The sequence below is a fragment of the Azolla caroliniana genome, unplaced genomic scaffold (genome assembly GCF_043228905.1).
Source record: "Azolla caroliniana isolate FFs.n. ecotype wild unplaced genomic scaffold, voAzoCaro1.0.p SCAF_18, whole genome shotgun sequence".
Lineage (NCBI taxonomy): Eukaryota > Viridiplantae > Streptophyta > Polypodiopsida > Salviniales > Salviniaceae > Azolla > Azolla caroliniana.
Window position 1 is genome coordinate 377138 of NW_028230453.1, and position 16535 is coordinate 393672.

At 37.8% G+C, this 16535-nt stretch overlaps 2 protein-coding genes across 3 annotated transcripts in view; one reads left to right on the forward strand and one right to left on the reverse strand.

Moving 5' to 3' along the window:
- Positions 1 to 12816, forward strand: part of LOC147851915 (uncharacterized) — a 38893-nt gene extending 26077 nt beyond the window's left edge. Inside the window, exons 2-3 of one of the 2 annotated variants that reach the window (XM_087334292.1) lie at positions 9946 to 10922; positions 11714 to 12815. In XM_087334292.1, the coding sequence (XP_087190418.1) occupies positions 9976 to 10922; positions 11714 to 12659 (1893 nt within the window). In that variant the 5' untranslated portion in view covers positions 9946 to 9975 and the 3' untranslated portion in view covers positions 12660 to 12815. Of the gene's footprint in view, positions 1 to 9690; positions 10923 to 11713 lie in introns of those variants that run through there. The other variant, XM_087334291.1, reaches the window with a different exon arrangement.
- LOC147851917 (uncharacterized) overlaps positions 1 to 16535 on the reverse strand; it is an 87377-nt gene that overhangs the window by 21753 nt on the left and 49089 nt on the right. The window lies entirely within an intron of this gene.

The following is a 16535-nucleotide window of genomic DNA, read 5'->3' on the forward strand; positions in this document are numbered from 1 at the left end:
ACGATATATGATTAGGGTATTTTGAGATTCTTATTGTGATGGTGTGAAAAGAATATGGATTGATTATGTTTCATAAAATGATAGTTATGGCTTGGAACTTGAGGCCTTGGCCCTTTGTCATACATAATCTTTTTACTTTAGAAAAATTCCACTCCATTGCCCAACATTTATAACAAATTTCCACTACAAGTACAAAATATGTGACATAAAGTATCCTCGAGTGCATGAGTCAATAAAACACCCTTCACTACCGGGGCGTAGCCTTGAGTGTCAAAAAATTAGGCATACTGTCAAAACTAGCGTGACGCGTGTCTTCGAAAGTTGGTGAAAGCACAAAGCTTAACTTGGATAAGTGGAGTCGTAAGGATGGAAACACCAATTTAATGCATGGGGCAATGGATTTTATGGAACAACCAAACATGCATTCACAATTTGCCAACACAATCTTTGCATGTTTTGGGATGTGAGGATAATGATGGGAAATATAGGAACCACAAATGAATGAATGTCTTGGTAAGATGATAATGAAAACATCACCAAAATCTAAAAACGAATATTAAAATAAGCTCATGAGTCATAACTATGTATTTGAAGAGCATTAGAGTTCTCAATGTTGGTGTCATTAGCTTCACCGACAAAGAGGAGGAGGATAAATCATGTGTTCGTCAAATCGTGGAGCAAGTAGAAAGTTATAACTTGGACTTATAGTTGTGTGTCATAGTTCTATCATTATTATAGAATTTTCCACTTGAAGCGATAATAACACTTACCTTTATAATTTATAATGTATCTGACATAAAGCATCATTTTATGATTCCTCTTGCTCATTCACTCCAAAATAACTTTGTTTGAAGTTTGTTGTTAGCATAATCATTTACATAGTACAACAGTAGGAGGTCGACATATTGTCTCACATACATGAATCAACAATTATCTAGGTCAACCCACAAGTGATAAAAACTTTAATTTGATCGATGACAATTTGAGACAATGATTGAATTGATCGGTCATCTTCTTTACTAAGGGCCTTTTTTGTTTGGTGTCTAGATTACATCCCCCACGTGGTACATATTAGAATGGCGATGAGAATGCTTTTGCTATTATGAAAAGTGGACGGAGCAGGGAAGTCTCGCTTTAATTTTGAAGCATTAAAGCCATTGGACTTTGCCCAATCTTTAATGTGAGTATGTTGTGATTCATTGTATAAGTAATTTAGTCAGAAATTGATTGCTATGTTGTTATTGGTATCCTTAAATGAGTTTTATTAAAGGTCTGCTTGATTTGTTCAAATATTGCAGGGTAAAACTTGTGCTCCAAGTAATGTGTGTGTGTGTGTGTGTATACACATTGTTGAAAGTGTACGAGGTGGCAACGTACATGACCATCTCTAGCAAATAAAAGTAAATACTTACTGAGCCATCTCAAGTAATTCTAGCATGGTTTTGTAAAATAATGTGGAAAAGTCAAATTAAGGTGTTGTATCAAGAGAATATACCATTCGCTCTAGGAACAATGAGAATCATGGATTTATGGTCTTCATATTTTCCATCAGATGGTATTGTGTTTGAAACTATTCATGGGTTTAACATTGTTGCCACCGTATACAAACATGAGAGTCGAGACCTCTGACCATTTGAAATTTAAAATAAGTATTGGCTCCATAATTATGATGTTGCATATGGACCTAATGTGATTGCATGGGGAAATGTCTTTTGGATGGACGTAAATGTGGATAAACGTAATTATGAAAGGGAAAAGATATTGTTTACCCTTCAAACTTGGGGAAGGCAAGTTAAGGACATACCATACTCAAGCCCAAAATCGGTTGAATGTGGATGCCACAATATGGGCTACGATATCGTCGGTGGTTCTATGGAATATTTGGATAGGTCGATGCCAAAATGTGTTTCAGCAAATAAAGCAAAATCCTATTCATTGTGTGAAGGAAATTTGGTCGATGCTTATCTCAATTCTAAAAGATCAATATGACTCCTTCACAGGTAATGAAGATATGATTTTTCTGAAACAACAATCGTTTTAAGGCAAATGGAAGGATTTGTTAGTTTTTGTGGAGAGAAATGACAAAATGGAATGGCAATACGTACCCCCGCGATGGTTGTTCCCTCCATAGTTGGAGGTTGGTTCAAATAAGGACATAATGGGGGATATCTTACCCGCCACTAAATTGTATCATTATAGGCTTGTATTTGCTTATTGCATTGGTAATGGAAACTATGGTGTAGTTTATTTTTAGGGAAAAGTACCAGGATACCCCTGGAAGTTTGTCTATTTACCAAAATACCCCTAGAAGTTCCAAATTTACCAAACTACCCCTATGTCCAAAAAATTACACTTTGTAAAGTAATTATACACTCAAATCTAGAAACCCTATTTACCAAAGATGGAAGAAATGGACCCGAACTAGCCCTATTTACCAAAGATTTGAGTGTATAATTACTTTATAAAGTGTAATTTTTTGGACATAGGGGTAGTTTGGTAAATTTGGAACTTCTAGGGGCATTCTAGTAAATAGACGAACTTCCAGGGGTATCCTGGTACTTTTCCCTTATTTTTATTATAAAAAAAAAAACAACTAGTGCAAATCGTATGAGAAACTCATATTTTGTTCCTAGACATGACTAACGACACAATTATATCAAAATATAAGCTAAACTACCCTTCACGTGGATAACAAATGGACGGTTATCTCATTGAATGGGATGATACTATTTTTTTCTATTCAATATATAGGTAAGGTAGCTTTATTTGTTATCAAAGACAGAACCACGTTGTTGGCTATTCCATCTTGAAAAGCCAACAAAAATGGATTTCAATTCCCCAAACGCTTTGTATTTAGAAAAGTCGGTACAAATAACTGCACAACTAAATGCACTCTCTTTTATGCTAATTCCATTCACATAATTATATGCTAGAACGTCAATTAATTATACATATACTATAGGTCAAATAAAATGCCACAAATAGTTTTGGTCCAAAGTAACATAAAGATTGGATCATAGTGCTCACCAACCATTGTTCTATATTTATAATCAAAATGCAAATTGATAATGGAAATATCCCCAAAGAAATAAACAAAAATAAAAGATCCAAATAATTACTCATGAAAATTACTTAGTAGTATTACAATATATCATTAATTTCATGTCAGAAGTTAGAACTTTGGTGAATCCCATTGTTGGAGAAATCCTCTCTTAGGAACACCAATGTAGCCATTCACCAACACCATACTTGGAATACCTATCCTCTAGGTCGTTTGAACAATAAAAGAGCCATCATATGATGAGGTACACGCGTAAGGGACCAGCTTGTGGGATACATTCCATCAAGGCACCGCTCCTCACCCAAAGACGTAAGCACAATATACATAAAAAATTCTAGACGAGTTTAAATAAAAGTTTTATATAATTGTAAAATAATTAAAGTGATAGTCTCCCATCACATCGTGCAAATACAATGAGAAAACTACTAAGTGTACAAGCAAAGAAAAGCATCTCATTCTAAGGGTTGTTTGTGATATTATGTAAATATGGTGTCGTCACCCCAAAACCTCATACACACTATTAGGCATTAACAAACAATTGCTAGGCACTGATAGGGCAATGAATCAACATAATGTCCAATGTCTCCTAATGCACCAAATTACATCCCCCTCCATAATAGTGATTATGCCCATTGTTGTCCACCCTCTCGGAAAATGCTTTGAATGCAAATACTTTTAGTTCCTCATGCTTATGAACTCAACATATAGCATCATCTATAATATGAAATTTGAATATAAGACAATCCTTTCCATATTTATCATGCTTGTGTATCCTATTACTAGTCCAAAGTTAACTTCAAAGTATCAAAGACTATTGCATTCAATGAGGGCCTACATTCCCTAAATGTTTTATTAAAATACTCATTACTTGAATGTTTAAAAAAATGCATTTATTTTTTAATTTTTATAAGAATATACCAACATGTTCAAGTTCAAATATCTTCAAAAGGTGCCTACTATTTCAAGGCACCAAAAATGGTTAAGAACAACCTACCATTCAAAAGAGGTGGATTAACAATGCCATTGTTAAGTTAGCAATGAGGTTTACCATGTTGTCTACGTGGCCCATGGGATGCTTGTAATAGTCGGCAACGGTTCAATTTGAACCGAATTGTGAAATCGCGGCGTAACGGTTAAAACGGTTCAGTTCAGGTTCAAGTTTTTTAAAATGGTTTGGTTTCCACAGTTACAAACCGCGGTTTAACAAGTTTTTTTTTTAAATTTTGTTTTTAAACAATCTTTTTATTTTTAGGCCTTATTCTCACATTTTAGGAAAATCTTTAAAATATTGAAAATTTAAAACAATGAAAAAATTTTAATTGTAAAAATTTTAAATTTGAATATTGACCTAAGTTGAAAACTGAAACCGAACAACGAAACCGCGATTTTAATAGTTTTATGGTTTAACGGTTTGAACTTTTTTTAAATGGTTTTGTGGTTCGGTTCAAGTTTCAAAAAATTTAAACGGTTTGGTTTTGACACTATCAAACCGAACCGAACCGTTGCCGATTGTTAGTCGATTGCATGATCTCTCTCCTTCGCGGTCTCATATGATTGCCATCTTAGGCTTATAGGATGTGTTACGGGCATGACCATATAATATCCCGTGGTAAGTTGTACTGTAGTATTCTATACACGTGGATAAAGTGCGAGGTTAAACAAGAGTGTAAAGAAGGGAGGATTACTTTTAATCCTAAGAATTGGGACAACCCATACGGGTCAAGTGTGAACTTGCCTGGGGGCCTTAGGTCTGGCTATAAATACGAGGGCTAGTTACCCTCATTAACACATTATCGATTACGTCAAGACTCTACTCTTGTGGTGATCACCTCTTGTAGCGAGCACGCCAGTACCAAGTACCACTCGATGCCACAACGGTGGTATGGGATGCCGATCGAGGCTCGAGTCTGTCTCAATCCCTTCGTTCGGGGGTGGTCGGGTGGAAGGGAATAAACCCTTCTTTCTCTCTCTTCTTTCTTCTCTATTTATATTTATATTATATTTCCTTATCTCATACTTACATTAGGAATAAGCTTCAATAGAGTGAGATTCCGCCTAACACATATGCATTCATTTTTCTTTGTTGTCTATACAGGAATTTCATGGAAAATGGAGAGATGGCTGATGTGGAAATAATTTGAAGCACATTTATCTGTTTTCAGTTTATACAACGATGAGAGAAGATGGTGGCGGAGGTATAAGCAAATTTTCATGAGGGTCCGAGGGGAGTGGATTGAGTAGAGAACCAGTATCTTCATATGGTAGGCTCATCTGGATCATTTAGATATGATGAAATCTTACATGTAGCAGCGATCAAGGAATCATTGTGAAAGAAAGTGTTATTGGCAAGAGATTTGTTTTCATAGATTATAATTATCCTTATCTTGCCAAATGCCATCACTTATATTTGGTCCTTTCTTTGATGATATATACTTGTAGAGATGGAAAATATTATATTCTATTTGTATAGTGCCTTTGGCCTTTTTAATTTTAATACCAATGGAGCATGATTTTTATGGGAAAAAAATACATATGCATTCATTCATGCAACACACACACACACACACACACACACATGCTTTACTTCTTCTATAAATGAAATAACCTTTAGTCATCTCATCTCCCGGTTCTACACCTTACGAGCCTAGCAATTACACAATCGCTTGGCCAAATTTCATGTCGTATGCCAAATTGGAGCTCCCCCAAGGGTTTTTCTACTCATATAGCCTTCCCCCAGTTATTCATGTATTGATAAGACTTGGGATAACAAACTTTCATTAATCATTGGTTGACTCAAAGCTCACTCCACCTAATGCATATGCATTCATATAAAACACATCCTTTCTCTGCTTCTCGTTCTATAAATGCCATGAGCTTTAGTCATCTCATTCTCTAGGTTATGTGTCTTACAAGCTTAGCAAACGCAATCACTTGGCCAAATCACACACTACAATTTCTTTCCATATGCCGAATTGGAGCTTTGCCAAGGGTCGTCCTACTCAATGCTCATGTAGCCTTCCTCGAATTATACATTTATTGATAAGACTTGGGTTTACAATTTTTCATTAATGAAGGGTTGACTTGGAAATCTTCCACGACCACCACTTGACTGTTAGGTTTGGATTAAAACATTCTAATAATAATGTGATGATATCCTCGGTATCAACCTTCAATATTTACTTTTTGGTCTAAAGCTTGTGTATGATCAGACACAAATATTTGGGTTGAAAACTAACAATATTGTAATGATATCATCAATACCAAACTTACTTATTTTCTTTTTTGGTCATAAGCTTGGTTATGATGGCAAATAAGGTGGGGGCTAAAAAGTAAATGAAACAAAATATATGTTAGAAGTTTGGGTGGTGCTAAGACCATATGCACATATAGAGCTACCTATTCTTTTACTCACAAGAAGCCATCCCAACATACTTGGGTACTCCAAACTTTGGAATCCAAAGGTTACCCTTTTCCCTCTAGCTGTACATAGCAATTGGGAAACCTTGAGAACACTTTTACATTGGATTGTAAGAAAACTATGAAATTCTACATTAACATACCACTCAAGAAAATGAGACTTTAGATAACAAGAATCTACATCTAGAGGGGTTTCCATACCATTACTATTGGTTTAGACCATTATTTGAGGCATAAAATGATTAGGAGAGCGTCCCTGAAATTAGTTTCTTTATCTCCTTTATTCTAGAGGTGATTCATGTACCACCACAAACAATGGGCATGGTTGAGATTTGTATGATAACTCCATGTTTCTTTGTGGCCATTTGTACGGCTTGTATTAGTTGGCTAAAAAACATGCAAACAATTGTAACACAACACAAGGTTTGTGCTTGGTTGCACCAGTTGAAACCCTATCTATCTATTAATATGTAACATGTTCATGGAGAGTCAAAGCAAGCCACAAGAAAGATGTCTTCATTTTGCATTATTTTGTTATTGATCTGAGATCAAAGTAATTGTTTCTCGAAGAAAGAAAACATCCTATATCACATTTCTCTCTTACTAAAATATTATCGTATAAACGGACAACAATGGCATGTGTTGGTGTTGCATTTACGAGATTTCCATATCATATTTTTCTACGAGATTTCCATATCATAAGTTTTTTTAAGTAAGTACATTTACTAAGTAGCTACATAAGAAATATGACGTTGCACTTTTATTATTCTATTGAGACCTTTCACAATTGAGGATTTGTGTGTCATTGTACCAAATTTACTGGAGAGTTTTGTTAACTATTTTCGTGATAATTTACATCATTAAACTAGACATATCATTCATATGAGCCACTTTTTTTGATGACTTTGTGCATTTATCAATGTTATAGAGCTCCAACATCTCGCTCATGGTGTCACCACATATTTCTACAATGGGATGATTAATCAACGTGATACGCCAAATATATAGATTAATAAAGATACGATAGATTGGAGATCTTTGTTATTCTTGTGCACACTTTCCCGAAAGGGCACTATGACGAAAGGTTTTACATCAAAATTGCAGATTTTAGAAGTTTGCTCAAACAAAATATATCATGTAAAATAATATATACACAATTTGGCCAACTCAATGGATACATTGCTCTACAATTATAAATGATCAAAATTCACATATTATATTTTAAGCGGTGCATACTATGAGAACGATGTCTAGAATTGCATAGATCATCCTCTCCATGAAACGGAAATTGTTGTTGACATTCCACAAGTTGACTCAAAAACAAAACTCTATGTAAGTTATGCAATGAAGTGGTTGCATAGGGAGTAAAAAGGTCCATATATGCATATTTTGGCAATAAGAATACAACTTGGGGGATGCACAAACTTAATGCTATTTTTTCTATTCTAAATGGAGCTAACAATGTTGTTTGTGTACTCATTGAGCAAGAGATGTTGGCCCTCGATCTATATTCAGCATGATCTTTGGTTCTTGATTTAATATATTTACACATACACAATATCTATGCATAGGTGCCAATGAACACTAATAAAGTTGTCCCGATTGCACAAGGGGCTATGTCTTTATAGCATGCAATAACCATTTTGTGGGTATATTCGTTGATGCATGAGAATGTAAAATATACAGGGTGAGTAACATAATCAATGAATATTATTCATTCAAGTAATATAATCAATTATTCATTCACACTTCGTAAATGCTAAAGCTAGCTTTGGAGAAAGTGCAATATATGAGGTACTTTGAAAGTTCCATCTCTATTCAAACTCAACCTTATAGGTGAGAATGGTCATAAGGTTAAACCAACACAACATATCTATGTCATCCATGAAGGATGTGAAAACCATTATGCTATGGGTTCTCAATAAGACGATAAGACTCCAAGGAACGCATTCTATAGAGGCGTCAAAGTGTGATCATATCCACTGTTTTGACAGGAACATATGGTGAAGACAATATCGAATCCTATGACAAAGAATCAAGTCCATTGTATACTATTGCATATCGTTCAACGAATGCATCTCTCTTAAAGCACACCACCGCCTTAAAACATTTTTACAGAAGTGTTAAGTTGACGTGCGAGCAAGTGGTGACTAGTGGCCAAAACGAAGAATCGAGTCGAGCCGAGCTGAGTCGAGACAGGCGAGGTATTTATGAGCTAAAAAAAAAAATGGTCTAGTGCGAATGAACAGAAGCATTGAATGGTTATTGGATGTAGCACAACTCGAGGGAGGAGGGATTTAGGGGGATGGGGGGGGGGGGGTAAAAATGGAGATGAAAAAGCTGCCGATGTCTTTAGGTAGACATGGGGTTGGTCTCTCTACTCTCTCTCTCTCTCTCTCTCTCTCTTTCTCTTCTTTAATGGCCACGAAACATGAGAGAGAGAGAGAGAGAGAGAGAGAGTGTGTGTGTGTTTTGGTTTGGCTGGACAAATTGAAATGCAGCGAGATGGCCGTGGCTGCCCATATCCCCCCCCCTCAAGAAAAAGAATAAATAAAAACAGACCAAAATTAAAAAGGCGTTGAAACGTAATCTTGTATGTAAATTCAAAATAAAATAAAATAAAATAAAAATAAACCAAAAAGCGTTGAAATTGGAGTTCCAATTAAATATTTTTGTTTCATTTTTCTTTTGGCTCAAAACATTTTCCCGCTCAAAGAAAAAAAAAACAAGAGAGTTAATTAAAAAAAAAAAGGCGAAAATGAAAAAAAAAGGAGATTTTGTGGACCCCACTGGCTTGGAGAGAGAGCGGTTTTGGGGAATCGATCAAGAAGCGGTTTCTGGGATCGAAACCGGTGGTTTTAAGGGGGGAGGGGGGCGCTCGGGGTTGTCCGGACAGAGTGCGAGACAAGTGTGAAACCGAAACACGTGTGTGCGAAGAGGCCTGTCCAGAAACAAATGGAGCTCTCTCTCTCTCTACACACACACACACACACACACTCTCTCTCTCTCTCTCAATCTCTCTCTACTGTCTGTCTCTCAATCTCTCTCTACTGTCTGTCTCTGTCCCTCTTCTGCAGTGAAACGTTAATCCATCTCTCTCTCTCTCTCTCAGAGATTTCTTTTGATACCTCCTCCACACTCCCATTTTCTGTCGCTTGTATCTCCATTTCTCCCCACACGAAGCTTTTCCTTCCTCCTTTTCTTCCTCTTCTTCTTCTCCTGCTGCTGCCTTCCTCGCTTATGGCTATGGCTATGGCCGACAGCGATTGTAACAGCCCCTCTTCATCTGTACGGGATTGAACCTCTAATTCCTTCCCTCCATCGATTAACTTAACTTATTACTACTAACTATTAAATGAATCTCTGCACACACTTTAATTCTCTGAATAGTAACTAAAACTTCATCCTCCGCCATGTCTCCCCCTCCTCCACTCCCTAATTCTACTACTATCTCTGATCATCATCACCAGCACTCCGTTACTGATTGTGATCAGGCTATGCCCGTTGATATCCTTTGCTCCTCCACCCAGACACCTTATACTTCCTTTCTTAGAAAGCTTCTCCGCAGGCGTCGCAAATCGACCTTCAGACCTTCTTCTTCTTCTTCTTCTTCTTTCTCCTCCTCCTCCTCATCAATTTCTCCATCCCCATCACTATGTACAGCGTCTTCTGCTCCTTCAGCTTCTCATACAGCGCCGAGCTCATCTTCGACGCCGAGAAGCTTCTCTTTCGGTTCCGCCAAAGATCTTCAGGTAATTCTCTCTTCCTTCTCAACAACCTTTCGTCGCCAAGCGTCCTGTGGAAAATCTCGCCTCAACCCAAAGAAAAGTACTTGTCTGGAATCAGAAACTCAATTCGCAGGAGAAATGTGTTCAAAACAAGGAGAGATCTGTAAAACTCCCTCGCAGGAAAAGACACGGCTCAGCGACGCTACAGTTGAATCTCTAGTCCTGCAGAATAATCCCTCAGAGGAGAAATTAGGCAGAAAAAGGATGAAGCAAAGGTGTCACAGCGAAGCTATGGTACATGTTTACTGTGCAGATGCGGAATTAGAGGACCGTATCGATCGGACTAGCGAGACTGTGTCGAGAAGTCAAGGAGGACAAGTGGAAGAAGCAGAGTTAGAACCGGACGTTTTCAGGACCTCCACTTCTGCAAATATGTCAAGGTCTTTCAAGAAGAAGAAGAATCAAGTTAATAATCTGTCACTGTGTGAGATTCAGAGAGTTGTGGCAAAGCTCAAAGGGTCTACCGATGGCCAGGAGAGATGGCAAGCAGCAGAAGAAGTGAGAAAGATGACGAAGGATGATCCTATAGCAAGGATTACCATGGCCATGCTTGGCGTCATAGCTCCTCTCATCTCCATGCTCGATGCAGAAACCGATCCGAAGCAACAATGTACTGCCCTTCTTGCTCTGCTAAACCTCGCAATCGGAAACGAAACGTGAGTAATTTCTCTAATCAATGTCTAGTCTCTTATTTCAAAACGTGTTAGTGTTGTTAATCAGTTTCTAACTATGGCGGGCTATCGCTAATGACGTCTTAGTCATGATTATAACTGTATATACGCCAGCATTGAGTTTGTATGTGCATCCCTTTATCATATCTAGACGCACGAAAAATGAAAAGCTTTTGAAATTCTAAACAGATTTGAAGGATTGTTCACTAATTGTCTCAGGAAGGTATATGAAGCTTATTATATCTGCAAAGGTGAAGGATTATCAGTAATCACTGCTTGATCATGATATGACGGAGAAGATAATCATGGATTTTAACATGCAATTGGGTATTATAAATGGCTTATCCACTGAATCTCAATTGCTGCTGACTATGGTTTGAAACAGTAGCCTCAATCACATCTATGAGATTTGAATGTAGCTCTTAAGTTTGCGTGCTAATTCGTGATGTTTAATTAATTACTTCCGGAGAACTATCAATCGCCTGCTAATCACACCTCGCCAGTTAACGTTTAAACCTAATTGTTGTCTATGATTGTAAGTATGGTCGAGTAATTTGCCGTGCTTGTAGGTTTAACCCTGCCATCTCATGGCTTCAAGGGATTCAAGTCTTATTTAGCGAAGTACTGCATAATTGAAGCCATACATATATATCCTCATATGACATTGACTGGTTGGGAAACCTAAGTAATCCCTGAAGTAGAACATCTGCAGAAGCTTCCAATATTCTGCTGTCTGACTAGAACCATACTAACGATGATTACATGAACTCTGGCAGGAATAAGGCATCGATAGTGAAGGCGAAAGCAGTACCAAAGATGGTAGCCCTATTAGGGAGCCCCGATGGAGAGGTACAAGCAGCAGTGGTAACAGCATTCCTGAGCTTATCAGCACTGGAAGGAAACAAAGCTGTGATCGGGTCTTCGTCAGGCGCCATAGCCTCGCTGGTGTCTATTCTCTCGCAAGAAGGGGACGAGCACCGGCGCAAGGATGCACTGAGAGCACTGTACAACCTGTCGATCCATCCCGCGAACGTGAAGACTATAGTAGAATCAGGGGGTGCACCTCTCCTCCTGGCCATGGTGGAAGACATGGAAATGTCGGAGAAAGCGTTGGCAACTCTGGGGAACTTTGCGACCACGGAGGTGGGGAGGGGCGCGATCGCGAGGCATAAGGAGATCGGGTACGCAGTGCTCGTGGACGCGTTGAGGTGGGCGGACGCGCCCAAATCGCAAGAGCGCGCGGCCTACATACTCATGATGATCGCGCACCACAGCCACGCGCAGAGGGAGGCGATGGCGAACGCGGGGGCCATCACCGCGCTGCTGGAGCTAGTGTTGCTGGGCACGCCTCTCGCGCAGAAGAGGGCTTCCAGGACCCTCGACAGCTTCAGGCGGGCGAAAGCCTTCTCCGCGCCTCAGCAGTACAACAACAATAGTAATAATGTAGTAGTAGTAGTAGGCCAAAGGAATGGGGGCGGGGCCGGAGGAGGCGGGGCTAGCGAAGAGAGTTTCTTGTATTGTAGTAGTAGTAGGGGCACGAGCACGGGGAGGACAATGTCGGAGCGGACGGTCGTGGATTCGTTGGTGAGGCAGAGCCTCAACCAGACAATGCAGAGGATCGTGCGGCGCGCGAACATGGGCGGGGATGTGGTGGCGGCCGGCACCGGACCTAGGAGGGCTCTGGACCGGCGTATTAGAAGCTCCAGTAGCTTGCCCTACTGACTGTCTGTCTCATCACTCCTCTCTGCCTTATCCACAAAGACAAAACATACATCCACATAAAAGAGCATGGAACTTCCCTCCCTTCTTTGTTTGTACTGACAACTTACAAGCCCCCCATTATTTGTGACCTGACTTACCTCCAGTTTCTGTACATATAAATATATACATATATACATATAAGAAAGAGCATCCATCCTTTGCTTTCTCACCACGTGTATGTGTGTGTATGTGTTTTGTTTCTCATCATAATCATCATCATCATCATCATCATCATCATCATCTCTCCCCTCTCCACTTTGTTCGTGTTTTTGGTGACTCCCACGCCTTTCCTTTCCGTTCATTTCATGTCATGTCAGCCTTTCCCCCCCCCCCCTTTACTAGGAGGGTACACAATTTGTTTGTTTCGTTTATCCTTTCCTTTTTGTGGTGGCAAGGTATGTATGCCATGGTAGTATGGGTTATGCTTGTATGTGTTTATGGATGTGGTGTATACATAAATAAACACATGCTTATAACCTGGATCCGAAAGTACCCATACCAAACCTCCGTCCTTGCCATTGGTGTCGGTCGACCAATCGAAGCCATATTTCCCATCAACCTGGTCCGGACAATGTAGGCATAAGGGAACTGCCCTTGTAAATGTGTACAAACAAACAATGATGAACACATGGCACGCTCGTGTTAATGAAGAGGAGGTTGGATTCTATGATCTCCTAGAAAAGGACAAACCCAGTTAATTACATCTTTGTTAGTTCTTTTTTGTGTTTGGACACATTAGACAATCTCTTTCTTATACGTTGGGAAATTCCATAGCTTGAACAATTAGGCCCGGAGGATATAAAACTCAGGAAGTAAAGCTGATTGTTTCAATCGATTCTCGGCAACTTTGTAAGAAGGCAAGCATAAAGCATGCTATGTTTCAACTATAATTTAACCAATATGACTTTATTTTTTATGTCAAACTCGAGGGCATCCTTTTCATAGAAATATGTTGGCAACATCATGGAAATTGAGATTTAAAAATTCTAGTGCTTATCTTGGTAGAGGATTGAATATAAGTGTGAGCATGTACAATTTGAACAATATATGTCCCATCCCAAACAAGATAATTTTTTTCAATGTCTCCTTCAACACATCATTGGTTAGATTCACTTGAGAGCCTCTTGAATAAGTGAACTTCCCATATTGCAACTTGGCTGACAATTCTAGTTGCACCGGAATATAGATTGAGATCCTTTAATAGTAATAGTCTTTCTTCTAATAGGTTCTATCTTCAATGAAGCTTTTGGGCATCACTTTCAATGTTGTCCCTCTTTTTAGTTAGTGGTCATGAGACTACCTATTTGCTCCTAATGAGTCTTCATCTTTCTAGTTTGATACATACATGAACACAGATAACACCAACTAGTTGCTCCGTAAAACTTTATCAAGTCACTTTCCATGTGCCAATTGGTAGAATGTAAAAGCATAAAAGGCGAGTGACTAACAAGAGATAATAAATTCACTTCCTCTAAATATGCGCTTTTATGGTATCTTTGTCCACCCAAGAGTTTAAAAAGATAGTGTAGAAGCCAATTGTGATACTATAAAATGTGTTAAAGCATTACCTTTGTGCAAAGAAAGGTAACAAATTGCGATAATGCATTCTACATATTGTTATGAATTTCGTTGAATTTTTTGTTTGTACGATATTCAAGTTTGCAATTTATACATTACAACGAGTGCAAATAAAGCATTGCCATTGAAAAGGTAATGCTAGCAAAAACCATCACAAATAATAAAATTTCTAATAATACAACCTAACCAATTGAGTTAAAATATACTTTAACAAAATTAATTTTCACGAATTCTTAACAATACAAGGAGTGAAAACAAAGCATTTCACTTTCAAACATAATGCTTAGAAAGGAATTTCCTTATTGGGCTGAAACTATTTGCAAAAGAAAAGCTTTAAAGCATCATTACCCGACAACATTTTCTCCACTCGGAAAGGGGAGAAACATATCAATGCACTTCCCATTAGTAACGAGAGAAACCATGCCACGTACAAACGTAAGGGACAATGCTACTAGTCAGATTAAGACATGACATATAACTTATAAGATCAATTATAAAGAACAACACAACAATATGTGAGAATAAGCAACAAAACAATTGTAATGCAACAAATAAGAAAATCTTTCACCCAAAAATTACACATAAAGACATGAATCAATATAATTGGAGAACCAAACACTGACAATATTATATGTAGACAATCTACATCGTCTTTTGTGTGCATCTAGTGAATACTACTAAACATTGTTTGTGGAGTTGTGAATTTGCCATAGAAATCTAGAAGAGAATTTTAAGAACCTTAATAGCATTGTGGGTAGTTGTACAAGGACAACCAATGCTATATGGAAAGAGGATGTTGCAAATGTTATTTTCGTGGCACGGTTGAATGCAAAAGATAAAGATACCCATCAATATTGAAACTGAAATATGGCAATTGGTAATTAGCATTATGATTTGGTATATATTGGAACGCAATGTGCTTGAAGATATGACAAAAAATACCTGCTCAGACAATCACCGTTTTGGACAGAGATTATATATAATCTCAAAGGTTCTTTGAATAACATAAAAGGTGATACTCAACTAACAGAAATTGCAACAGCTATAGTTTCATACCATGTGAGACAAAGATATATTTTATCAAAGGTTTTTTGATAAGGTGGAATGGTATTACTATACACCGAAATATTTATTTAAATCGATAGCTAGATCTTAAAAGAAGGGGGATGTAGGTACATATCGTGTATATAAAGTAATTTGTTGTACAACCTCATGGTAATTTCTTAATACTAATTTAATATCTTTTTATACAAAAAAAAACAAGACTCGACACATAGATATATATGCATGACATTGCTTCCGGTGATATCCATGAGGCAATAACATTAGAAAAACATCTTATTGGAAAATGTCCTTCTATCATAGATGTACATAAGATCCAATCCATTAAAATGGAAAAAAATTGTTTGTACCCGTGTTATTACTATAGGATCTTTCCATTAGTCAAATTCAATTTCGAAGGTTTATGCTCAATAGTGGTTTAAGATATGGAAAAATTAGATTATCATGACTAACTTGATGTCAAATTTAATCATTCATGCATATGAATAAAATGTCTCTTCCTAGTGAGTGGGCAGGAACTCAAACCTACATATAGAAAAGAATATATGTATAGAAGTAGGGTAGGCATGTGTGAGTAAGATCGAAAGAGAGAATAACATATCAAACAATATGGGTTTCAAACACAAATGTAATGAACAAAGGAAAATATGGTGAACCACTAGGGTAGGCATATGTACCCCCCCCCCATACTAGGTACACTTTCCACCATTTTGGACACAAAACTATATGCAAGATTGGACCATGGTTATTTGCTCCAAATGTCTACCAATAAATCACATCACAAACAACAAAGAGACACCATTTGCTAGTTATTTGTGGATAGAACACTCTTGGTGAAAAAAGTGTTTCGTATGTCGATTTGCCATCAATGGAGATATTAATATGAAGGAGTTGCTTATTTGCTTAATAGGTTGTAAAGGGTGTGGATTTAAGCATTTTCAATAAGGGTCATGCAAACCCCCCTTGGTCATTGTTAGTCGTTTGGTGGAGATTCATATATTCAGACTAAGGCCAAAATTGTAAATATGCAAATAGCTCTAAATGAAAATTGGAGTGTCGACGTCATTAAGTTAAAGCTCTCTTTAGCGGTTGACTATAACAAATGGGTATTCTAGGTGGGCTAGAAAGCCCTCTTGTGGATTGAGCAATATTCTTTAGTGTGAGTGATTCTATGATATTGAAAGAGTGATTAATAAT